Source organism: Choloepus didactylus, chromosome 10 (assembly GCF_015220235.1).
Source record: "Choloepus didactylus isolate mChoDid1 chromosome 10, mChoDid1.pri, whole genome shotgun sequence".
Taxonomy (NCBI): Eukaryota; Metazoa; Chordata; class Mammalia; order Pilosa; family Megalonychidae; genus Choloepus; species Choloepus didactylus.
The window spans coordinates 26,214,730-26,226,931 of NC_051316.1; the positions used below are offsets into that span (position 1 = coordinate 26,214,730).

Genomic DNA, 12,202 nt, shown 5'->3' on the forward strand with positions numbered 1-12,202 from the left:
TGGTCTTTAAGTATGTGTTAGCGTGTGTCCTTCATCTCCCTGGGCAGCTGCTCACCTTGCTGGAGGTGACATATCTTTTTGTTCTTTTGACTTGGCCAGTAGACTCCCTGGCTGGGGCCTCCCCAGCTACTGATGACTGCTAGCTCCCAAATCCCTGCCATATCCACCCTCCAGTCAAGGCCCCACAGTCCACCTTCAGCTTTGGTTCACAGAATTCCACTGGCTCCCATCTGTGGACCTACACAACGTGGGGAAAAGCCACATCTCAACACCTAGCTCACTATGCTGGACTAATTTTCTGTGCCTACACCCCAGAAAAGTGGGGATGCTACAGCTGCTGAAATGCAGATACCTTAAAATGGAGTGGTTTTTACAATGGGGACTTATTAACTTACAAGCTCACAGTTCTGAGGCCAGAAAAATGTCCAAATCTAGGCATCACCAAGATGATGCCTGGACTTCTAAGAGACTGAGGTTGGAATGGAATTCTACTTATAGGCAAGGCACATGATGGTGTCTGCTGGTCTCTTCTCGGCTTTGTTGCTTTCAGCTTCTTGCTTCAGTGGCTTCCTCTCGGTTTCTGTAGCTTTCTCTCTCAGATTCTGTGTGTTTCTCTCTGTTTCTTTCTGTGAATTTCATCCTCTTATAAAGGACTTGAGTAAGGGATTAAGAGCCACCTGCAGCATGCCTCAACTGAGACAACCTTATCAAAAGATCCCACCTACAATTGGCTTCCAACCACGGTAATGGATTAGCTTTAAGAACATGATCTTCTAGGGTCCCTAAAGCCTCCAAACTGTCACAGGGCAATAATCCTGTTCTTTTCACTCAGTGCCACCCTTATTTATGTATCACACTTCACAATCCTTCACCCTAACCCCACAGCAAGGCTGGCCCCTATTCTAAACCCAGAGGGCACACATATCAGAGGACATACATCTGACCACTTCTTCCTCTTTCTTTCCTTCCACTTCCCACCATCCCCAGGGCAGAAAAGATACAGGCTTTTTGTATATTTTCTGGATGTCTCATTCTTCCATTTCCCAGGGGTTTAGCTGTCTCTGGTGGGTATGACATCCCTTCTACCTCTCAGGAGAACTCTGTGCTCTTAGTCCTCCAGGATGTTGATGTCTTAAATGGAATCCATTGGCATCTAGAAATGTTTTCTTGAGGCAATAACCTGGCTTGCAAGGCTTTCGACTTGCTACCTAATACAATATTGATGTCAAAAGTTGAGTATTTCCTTGATCTTTCACTTTTGGGTCCTTAAGTAAAGAACTCTAATCTCTTCAGGCAAACAGATGCCAAGAACAGACTAGGAAAAAGATGTTTATGCCTGGTAAAGCAAAAGAGAATACAAAGGAAAATACATAAAGACATACATCATTAAAACCATTAAAATCAATTTGAAATTTGCTGTGATTTAGAAAGATCATTAAATCTAAAATTATGGGTAATGAAGTAGAATCATGATGAAGTAGATGAAGTACAACTGGTAAATAAGCAAGTCTTCATTCTGAAGAGACATGGCAAAGATAGCATGTTCTCTACCCTCCACCACCCAAGGAATTTGGGGGCAAGAGACTGAGGTGGGAATGGAATGTCTACTTATAGAGTCCATGTCATACTCGGGGGCTTCACAGATGTTACCTTGCTTAACCCTTCCAGTACTCTTGTGAGATAGGTCATACGGTCCACCTTTAACAACTGAGGAAACTGAAGCTCAGAGCTGAATCATCTTGCCCAAGAGTCACCCCACTGGCAAATGGTGAAGCTAGGATTTAAGTCCACTTTTGTCTGTTTCTATAGCCTTTCTCCTTTCTCCTGTGTCACCCACCAATCCAGCTTCCAGACTGGGAAGGACTAGACAAAGATGTGGAAGGAAGAGGCACTTTTTAGAACAATGTCTAGGGGACTGGAATTTTAATTTTTTTTTTTTATTGTGTTGACAGATGATTTCACTAAGCCCAAACATTTAGTTCAAGACAAGGCTCATGAAAGGGCTTGATTTTGCTGTGAGATAACAAAAGTCCCGATTGGGGAAAACAAAGTTCTTGAAGAAGTTCTGTTGATTCACTAACTTGGCTAGTGGAACAAGAGTTCTACTTGGGTTTCCAGAGTTGTCTTTAGTCCCCTGCTTTGGAATATCAACAGGGCTTGAATAAATATGAGCAGCTCTCTGAAAAGCTCAAATTTTCCTCTGGTGAAAATTCTGTTGTTTTGCCAGAGGAGGTAGATTGAGGGAGGTAGGATGAACAACACAAAAATCTGGGATCCTGGACTTGCCTTACAGGACAGAGGTGTAGTTGATGGCAAGAAATCTTCCAAGGCCTGTGTCACCTGAAATGCATTTAATTAGGCACTTGTACCTTGACTTAAGGCTTCCCCTCTTTCTGAAAGCAAATGATCCTTGTCAACAATTTGCTCCTTAAGGTGATTGACTTTCTCTCATTCATTCATTCCTGCAGTCAGATATTTGCTGAGTGTCCACTGTGGGTTGGACATTGTGCTAGGTGATGGAAACCATTTCTGATTCTTTCCTGGAATCTTATTTTTTTCTCAGTTTTATTGAGATATATTCACATACCATACAATCATCTGTGGTTTACAATCAACTGTTCACAGTATCATCATATAATTGTGCATTCATCACCCCAATCTATTTTTTTGAACGTTTTCCTTATACCAGAAAAAGTGAAAATAAGAATAAAAAATAAAAGTAAAAAGGAACACCCAAATCATCCCCCCCACCCTATTTTTCATTTAATTTTTGTCCCCATTTTTCTACTCATCCATCCATACACTGCAAAATGGGAGTGTGACCCACAAGGCTTTTACATCGTTACACAATCATCTTCAAGAGTCAAGGCTACTGGGTTGCAGTTTTATAGTTTTAGGTATTTACTTCTAGCTATTCCAATACATTAAAACCTAAAAAGTGTTATCTATATAGTTCGTAAGAATGCGCACCAGAGTGAGCTCTCGACTCCATTTGGAATCTCTCAACCACTGAAACTTTGTTTCGTTTCATTTCACATCCCCCTTTTGGTCAGGAAGATGTTCTCAATCCCATGATGTCGGGTCCAGATTCATCCCCGGGAGTCATATCCTGTGTTGCCAGGGAGATTTACACCCCTGGGAGTCAGATCCCACATAGAGGGGAGGGCAGTGATTTCACCTGCCGAGTTGGCTTAGCTAGAGAGAGAGAGGGCCACATCTGAGCAACAAAGAGGCACTCAGGGGGAGACTCTTAGGCACAATTATAAACAGGTTTAGTCTCTTCTTTGCAGTAATGAGTTCCATAAGGGCAAGCACCAAGATAGAGGGCTTGGCACACCAAACCACCACTCCTCCATGTTTGTGACAAAATCAGCAACAACTGGAATCTTATTTTAATAGAAACTTGGTGGAGAGACCTTGAAGACACTGTGAGAATAAGCACCAGTAGAAAAAGTGCTCACAGAGAGAAGGAGGAATGGGGAAGCAGGGGTGGGGGTGGAGTGGAAACTTTCCATAGGCAGAGTTCACTTAATTTAGAATTTTCCTAGGGCTGATCTTGCCAGGATGTCATAAGAGTTTTTTTTTTTTTTTTTAATCATCATTTTATTGAGATATATTCACATACCACGCAGTCATACAAAACAAATTGTACTTTCGATTGTTTACAGTACCATTACATAGTTGTACATTCATCACCTAAATCAATCCCTGACACCTTCATTAGCACACACACAAAAATAACAAGAATAATAATTAGAGTGAAAAAGAGCAATTGAAGTAAAAAAGAACACTGGGTACCTTTGTCTGTTTGTTTCCTTCCCCTACTTTTCTACACATCCATCCATAAACTAGACAAAGTGGAGTTTGGTCCTTATGGCATTCCCAATCCCATTGTCACCCCTCATAAGCTACATTTTTATACAACTGTCTTCGAGATTCATGGGTTCTGGGTTGTAGTTTAATAGTTTCAGGTATCCACCACCAGCTACCCCAATTCTTTAGAACCTAAAAAAGGTTGTCTAAAGTGTGCGTAAGAGTGCCCACCAGAGTGATCTCTCGGCTCGTTTTGGAATCTCTCTGCCACTGAAGCTTATTTCATTTCCTTTCACATCCCCCTTTTGGTCAAGAAGATGTTCTCCATCCCACGATGCCGGGTCTACATTCCTCCCCGGGAGTCATATTCCACGTTGCCAGGGAGATTCACTCCCCTGGGTGTCTGATCCCACATAGGGGGGAGGGCAGTGATTTCACCTTTCAAGTTGGCTTAGCCAGAGAGAGAGGGCCACATCTGAGCAACAAAGAGGCATTCAGGAGGAGACTCTTAGGCACAAATACAGGGAGGCCTAGCCTCTCCTTTGCAGCAACCGTCTTCCCAAGGGTAAAACTTATGGTAGAGGGCTCAACCCATCAAACCACCAGTCCCCTATGTCTGTGGTCATGTTAGCAACCATGGAGGTGGGGTAGGCGAATACCCCTGCATTCTCCACAGGCTCCTCAAGGGGGCACTACATCTTTTTTTTTTTTTCCCTTGTTTGTCTTTTTTCTTTCTTTCTTTTTTTTTTTAACTTTCCCTTCTTTTTTAAATCAACTGTACGAAAAAAAAAGTTAAAAAGAAAACAAACATACAATAAAAGAACATTTCAAAGAGACCATAACAAGGGAGTAAGAAAAAGACAACTAACCTAAGATAACTGCTTAACTTCCAACATGTTCCTACTTTACCCCAAGAAAGTTACATAATATAGCAACATTTCAGTGAACTTGTTCCTACTACATCCATCAGAAATTAACAGACCATTGTCATTTCTGGGCATCCCCAGAATGTTAAATAGCTTATCTGTTCTTCTTGGATTATTGTTCCCCCTTCCTTAATTGCTCTCTACTGCTAGTTCCCCTACATTCTACATTATAAACCATTTGTTTTACATTTTTCAAAGTTCACATTAGTGGTAGCATATAATATTTCTCTTTTTGTGCCTGGCTTATTTCGCTCAGCATTATGTCTTCAAGGTTCATCCATGTTGTCATATGTTTCACCAGATCGTTCCTTCTTACTGCCGCGTAGTATTCCATCGTGTGTATATACCACATTTTATTTATCCACTCATCTGTTGAAGGACATTTGGGTTGTTTCCATCTCTTGGCAATTGTGAATAATGCTGCTGTGAACATTGGCGTGCAGATATCTGTTCGTGTCACTGCTTTCCGATCTTCCGGGTATATACCGAGAAGTGCAATCGCTGGATCAAATGGTAGCTCTATATCTAGTTTTCTACGGAACTGCCAGACTGACTTCCAGAGTGGCTGAACCATTATACAGTCCCACCAACAATGAATAAGAGTTCCAATTTCTCCACATCCCCTCCAGCATTTGTAGTTTCCTGTTTGTTTAATGGCAGCCATTCTAACCGGTGTTAGATGGTATCTCATTGTGGTCTTAATTTGCATCTCTCTAATAGCTAGTGAAGCTGAACATTTTTTCATGTGTTTCTTGGCCATTTGTATTTCCTCTTCAGAGAACTGTCTTTTCATATCTTTTGCCCATTTTATAATTGGGCTGTCTGTACTATTGTCATTGAGTTGTAGGATTTCTTTGTATATGCAAGATATCAGTCTTTTGTCAGATACATGGTTTCCAAAAATTTTTTCCCATTGAGTTGGCTGCCTCTTTACCTTTTTGAGAAATTCCTTTGAGGTGCAGAAACTTCTAAGCTTGAGGAGTTCCCATTTATCTATTTTCTCTTTTGTTGCTTGTGCTTTGGGTGTAAAGTCTAGGAAGTGGCCTCCTAATACAAGGTCTTGAAGATGTTTTCCTACATTATCTTCTAGGAGTTTTATGGTACTTTCTTTTATATTGAGATCTTTGGTCCATTTTGAGTTAATTTTTGTGTAGGGGGTGAGGTAGGGGTCCTCTTTCATTCTTTTGGATATGGATATCCAACTCTCCCAGCCCCATTTGTTGAAAAGACCGTTATGGCTCAGTTCGGTGACTTTGGGGGCCTTATCAAAGATCAGTTGGCCATAGATCTGAGGGTATATCTCTGAATTCTCAATTCGATTCCATTGATCTATATGTCTATCTTTGTGCCAGTACCATGCTGTTTTGGCAACTGTGGCTTTATAATAAGCTTCAAAGTCAGGGAGTGTAAGTCCTCCCACTTCGTTTTTCTTTTTTAGAGTGTCTTTAGCAATTCGAGGCATCTTCCCTTTCCAAATAAATTTGATAACTAGCTTTTCCAAGTCTGCAAAGTAGGTTGTTGGAATTTTGATTGAGATTGCATTGAATCTGTAGATGAGTTTGGGTAGAATTGACATCTTAATGACATTTAGCCTTCCTATCCATGAACATGGAATATTTTTCCATCTTTTAAGGTCCCCTTCTATTTCTTTTAGTAGAGTTATGTAGTTTTCTTTGTATAGGTCTTTTACATCTTTGGTTAAGTTTATTCCTAGGTACTTGATTTTTTTAGTTGCTATTGAAAATGGTATCTTTTTCTTGAGTGTCTCTTCAGTTTGTTCATTTGTAGCATATAGAAACATTACTGACTTATGTGCATTAATCTTGTATCCCGCTACTTTGCTAAATTTGTTTATTAGCTCTAGTAGGTGTATCGTTGATTTCTCAGGGTTTTCTAGATATAAGATCATATCATCTGCAAACAATGACAGTTTTAGTTCTTCTTTTCCAATTTGGATGCCTTTTATTTCTTTGTCTTGCCGGATTGCCCTGGCTAGCACTTCCAGCACAATGTTGAATAACAGTGGTGACAGCGGGCATCCTTGTCTTGTTCCTGATCTTAGAGGGAAGGCTTTCAGTCTCTCACCATTGAGTACTATGCTGGCTGTGGGTTTTTCATATATGCTCTTTATCATGTTGAGGAAGTTTCCTTCAATTCCTACCTTTTGAAGTGTTTTTATCAAAAAGGGATGTTGGATTTTGTCAAATGCTTTTTCAGCATCTATTGAGATGATCAATTGATTTTTCCCTTTCGAGTTTTTAATGTGTTGCAATACATTGATTGTTTTTCTTATGTTGAACCATCCTTGCATGCCTGGAATGAACCCCACTTGGTCATGGTGTATGATTTTTTTAATGTGTCTTTGGATTCGATTTGCAAGTATTTTGTTGAGGATTTTTGCATCTATATTCATTAGGGAGATTGGCCTGTAGTTTTCCTTTTTTGTAGCATCTTTGCCTGGTTTTGGTATTAGATTGATTTTAGCTTCATAAAATGAGTTAGGTAGTGTTCCATTTTTTTCAATGTTTTGAAAGAGTTTGAGTAAGATTGGTGTCAGTTCTTTCTGGAAAGTTTGGTAGAATTCCCCTGTGAAGCCATCTGGCCCTGGGCATTTATTTGTGGGAAGATTTTTGATGACTGATTGGATCTCTTTGCTTGTGATGGGTTGGTTGAGGTCTTCTATTTCTTCTCTGGTCACTCTAGGTTGTTCATATGTTTCCAGGAAATTGTCCATTTCTTCTACATTATCCAGTTTGTTGCCATACAGTTGTTCATAATATCCTCTTATAATTTTTTTAATTTCTTCAGGATCTGCAGTTATGTCACCTTTTTCATTCATTATTTTGTTTATATGGGTCTTCTCTCTTTTTGATTTGGTCAGTCTAGCTAGGGGCTTGTCAATCTTGTTGATCTTCTCAAAGAACCAACTTTTGGTGATATTTATCCTCTCTATTGTTCTTTTGTTCTCTATGTCATTTATTTCTGCTTTAATCCTTGTTATTTCTTTTCTTGTACTTGGTTTAGGATTGGTTTGCTGTTCATTTTCTAGCTTCTTCAGTTGATCCATTAGTTCTTTGATTTTGGCTCTTTCTTCCTTTTTAATATATGCGTTTAGTGCTATAAATTTCCCCCTTAGCACTGCTTTTGCTGCATCCCATAGGTTTTGGTATGTTGTGTTCTCATTTTCATTCGTCTCTATATATTTAGCAATTTCTCTTGCTATTTCTTCGTTAACCCACTGATTGTTTAGGAGTGTGTTGTTTAACCTCCAGGTATTTGTGAATTTTCTAAGTCTCTGATGGTTATTGACTTCTAATTGTATTCCATTGTGGTCAGAGAATGTGTTTTGAATAGTTTCAGTCTTTTTAAATTTATTGAGGCTTGTTTTATGTCCCAGCATATGATCTATTCTGGAGAAAGTTCCGTGAGCACTAGAAAAGTATGTGTATCCTGGTGATTTGGGATGTAATGTCCTGTATATGTCTGTTAAATCTAATTCATTTATCAGATTGTTTAGGTTTTCAATTTCCTTATTGGTCTTCTGTCTGGTTGATCTATCTATAGGAGAGAGTGATGTGTTGAAGTCTCCCACAATTATTGTGGAAACATCAATTGCTTCCTTTAGTTTTGCCAGTGTTTCTCTCATGTATTTTGTGGCACCTTGATTGGGTGCATAGACATTTATGATTGTTATTTCTTCTTGCTGAATTGCCCCTTTTATTAGTATGTAGTGGCCTTCTTTGTCTCTCAAAACATCCCTGCATTTGAAGTCTATTTTATCTGAGATTAATATTGCTACACCTGCTTTCTTTTGGCTGTAGCTTGCATGAAATATTTTTTTCCATCCTTTCACTTTCAGTTTCTTTGTGTCCCTGTGTCTAAGATGAGTCTCTTGTATGCAACATATTGATGGTTCATTTTTTTTGATCCATTCTGCGAATCTATATCTTTTAATTGGGGAGTTTAATCCATTTACATTCAACGTTAAAACTGTGAAGGCATTTCTTGAATCGGCCATCTTATCCTTTGGTTTATGTTTGCCATATTTTTCCCTCTCTCTATTAATATCCTTTATTGTACCCATACCGAATCTCTTTAGTACTGAACCTTTCTCCAAGTCTCTCTGTCCTGTCTTTGTTTCTCTGTCTGTAGGGCTCCCTTTAGTATCTCTAGCAGGGCAGGTCTCTTGTTAGCAAATTCTCTCAGCATTTCTTTGTCTGTGAAAAATTTAAGCTCTCCCTCAAATTTGAAGGAGAGCTTTGCTGGATAAAGTATTCTTGGCTGGAAATTCCTCTCGCTCAGAATTTTAAATATATCGTGCCACTGCCTTCTTGCCTCCATGGTGGCTGCTGAGTAGTCACTACTTAGTCTTATGCTGTTTCCTTTGTATGTGGTGAATTGTTTTTCTCTTGCTGCTTTCAGAACTTGCTCCTTCTCTTCTATGTTTGACAGTGTGATCAGTATATGTCTCGGAGTGGGTTTTTTTGGATTTATTCTATTTGGAGTTCGCTGAGCATTTATGATTTGTGTATTTATGTTGTTTAGAAGATTTGGGAAGTTTTCCCCAACAATTTCTTTGAATACTCTTCCTAGACCTTTACCCTTTTCTTCCCCTTCTGGGACACCAATGAGTCTTATATTCGGACGTTTCATATTATCTATCATATCCGTGAGGTCCATTTCGAGTTTTTCAATTTTTTTCCCCATTCTTTCTTTTATGCTTTCATTTTCCATTCTGTCATCTTCCAGGTCACTGATTCGTTGTTCAACTTCCTCTAGTCTTGTACTATGAGTGTCCAGAATCTTTTTAATTTGGTCAACAGTTTCTTTAATTTCCATAAGATCATCCATTTTTTTATTTAGTCTTGCAATGTCTTCTTTATGCTCTTCTAGGGTCTTCTTGATTTCCTTCATATCCCGTACTATGGTCTCATTGTTCATCTTTAGTTCTTTGAGTAGCTGCTCTAGGTGCTGTGTTTCTTCTGGTATTTTGATTTGGGTGCTTGGGCTTGGGTTATCCATATCGTCTGGTTTTTTCATATGCTTTATAATTTTCTGTTGTTTCTGGCTTCGTGGCATTTGCTGAACTTGATAGGGTTCTTTTAGGGTTTGTAGACCTATTGAAGTCCTTATCTCTAATTTATCAGATCTACAGCTTCGTGGAGTACACTTTCTCTAACTAACCAGCAGGTGGCGTCCACGAGCCACCTGTTCTCCACAAGCCAGTTCTCCCCTGCTTAGCCTTTTTGGTGAGTGGGGGAGTGAGTCTTGTGGGGCCCAATTTGTGTACCAAGCTTGCGTGTGTAGTTGGTGTTGCCTGCCCTGTATGTGGGGCGTGTTTCTGGGCAGTCGGGGAGGGGGGGTGGCCCTAACAATCAAATCTCCCTGATGATCCTAGAGTTTTAAAGCTGCTGCAATAGTCTAATCCTTCAGTTCAGTCCTGCCACAGTTTGTCTCTGCCACTGACCCACAAGTCTTTGGTATTGGCGTATGGCTCCTGAGACTTGCAAGTGGGCCCCTCTTCCAGGCTGTGCACCCCGGGTCCTCTGTTGAGGGATGACTGTGCTATGTCACAGGTGAGTGCCGTCCCCCCAGGGCAGTTCTGGGCTGCTGGGCTGTGTAGGGAGGCTCCCAGTCTGCTCAAATGATGGCTGAATGGGGCTTTGTTAATTCACACTGCTCCACCTTCCCAGTTCTGGGACATTCAGCTGAGGTTGCAGGGAAGGCTAATGTCCACGCCCAGTTTTGTGGTGTGTGCCTGTTATCTGAAGCACTTCCGTCACACTGGGTTGTCTGGGGCAGCTCTGGGCTATGGGGCTGGTGATGGGCAGGAGTGTTTCCTGTCCACCAGGATGGTGGCTGTGAGCGGACACCCCCCTTTTCTTGGGAAGTTGTGTTGTTTAGTGAATTTTCTCAGCCACTGGATTATTGCCTTTTGTCTCAGAGCTCTCTTAGTTCTGCTCTTGACTTGACGTGCCCAAATTGCAATTCTTTGAAGCTTTCTGTATTGGGCTTCTTAGAGTAATTGTTTTAGAAAAAGAAAAAAGAATTTAAAAAAAAAAAAGGGCCCTCCTCAGAGATCTAATGGGTTATTGAAATGCTAAGAGACAAAGCAACCAGGGCCATTAAGGAAAGGTCCACAGGGCAGAGAGATCAGCTTTGCTTCGGGATTTGCATATGCGCCTCAAGGCCTGAGCTCCGCCCTTCCCCTTTCTGTGTTCACCAGAACTCCAAAAATCCTCTGCTTTTATTTTGGAGTTTTTCGTGTTGTTTTTTTTCTATGCCTGTCTCCTCTCTGCTGGGCTGGCTGCTCTCAGAGTCTCTGGTGTCTGGTCTCAGTCTATCTATGGTTGGAGTTTGAATCAGTAGAATGAGTTTCCGATAAGAGCAGCCACTGCAGTTCTCCCTTCTCCTTCCCGGAGCTGACAGCCCCTCCTCCCCCGGGACTGAGCCTGGCAGGGAGGGGTGCGGGTCCCCTGGCCGCAAAAACTTACAGATTTCGCTGATCTCAGCAGTTCCACGTTTTCATGAGTGTTGTATGAAGTATGCCCAAAGACAGATTGCTCTGTGGTGTCCAGTCCACGCAGTTCCTCATGTCATAAGAGTTTAAGGTGACCAGTTTGGTGCCTGAGAATATATTGTTTGCTGATAAAGTACCCCAAGACCTTTAGACTTTAGCAACTATTTAAAAGAAAGATGTTAGGAGTCTCCTTCAGTAGTCAGGAAAAAAAGTATTTTTTAAAGATTATGAATAGACACTGGGGTGTTCTGGTTGGGATTTCTGTGCTCTTTTTTTTCTCCCACTCACATTTTTGCCTTTAATGTGTGAAGGCAATCTTCCTGACCCTAATCCCGTCGTGGGCCTTCTACAGCAGCACGTTTCAAAAGTTATTCCTGACACACTACGTGGGATATCTAAAGCAGAACATGAATAACAAGTGATCCAAGGAGGGCTGAGGGCTGCAAGTCAGCCTTTCCTCTCTGCACCAAGCTCCGTGTTGACTGAAGAGGACGAGATGACCAGGGCAGCGCTCCTCGCCCCTCTGAAACTGCAGGAAGCCGGTGTCATGGATACTTAGAATAAAAATGTTTTTGCTACTTTACTTGAGTCTGAAGATTCTTAGGGAAAGCTGTGGTATGTAAACCGTTGTGCAATGGGATTTCAGGGATGTGGGTGTGAACGGATGTGGGGATCTGTCTGCCAGGGCTGCAGTGTCAAATATCACGCAATGGGGATTTGGCTTAAACAATAAGCATTTATTGCCTCACGATTTTGAAGGCTAAGAAGTCCAAAATGAATATGTTGGCAAGGCTATGCTTTCTCTCAGGTTCTGGTGACCGTTGTCCTCCGTCATTTGACCTTCTCTTTCTCTCTCTTCTTTGGCGTCTTCTGACTCCTGGCGTCTTCCTTTGGTGCTCTCTCATTGACCGTATCTAAATTTCTTCTCTTTACATGGCCACCA

At 41.0% G+C, this 12,202-nt stretch overlaps 1 protein-coding gene across 1 annotated transcript in view; it reads left to right on the forward strand.

The window, feature by feature from the left end:
• Positions 1 to 11,681, forward strand: part of HSD17B3 (hydroxysteroid 17-beta dehydrogenase 3) — a 48,774-nt gene extending 37,093 nt beyond the window's left edge. Inside the window, exon 11 of the mRNA XM_037798423.1 lies at positions 11,571 to 11,681. Within this exon, the coding sequence (XP_037654351.1) occupies positions 11,571 to 11,681 (111 nt within the window). The remainder of the gene's footprint in view (positions 1 to 11,570) is intronic.
• Positions 11,682 to 12,202: the final 521 nt, after the last annotated feature.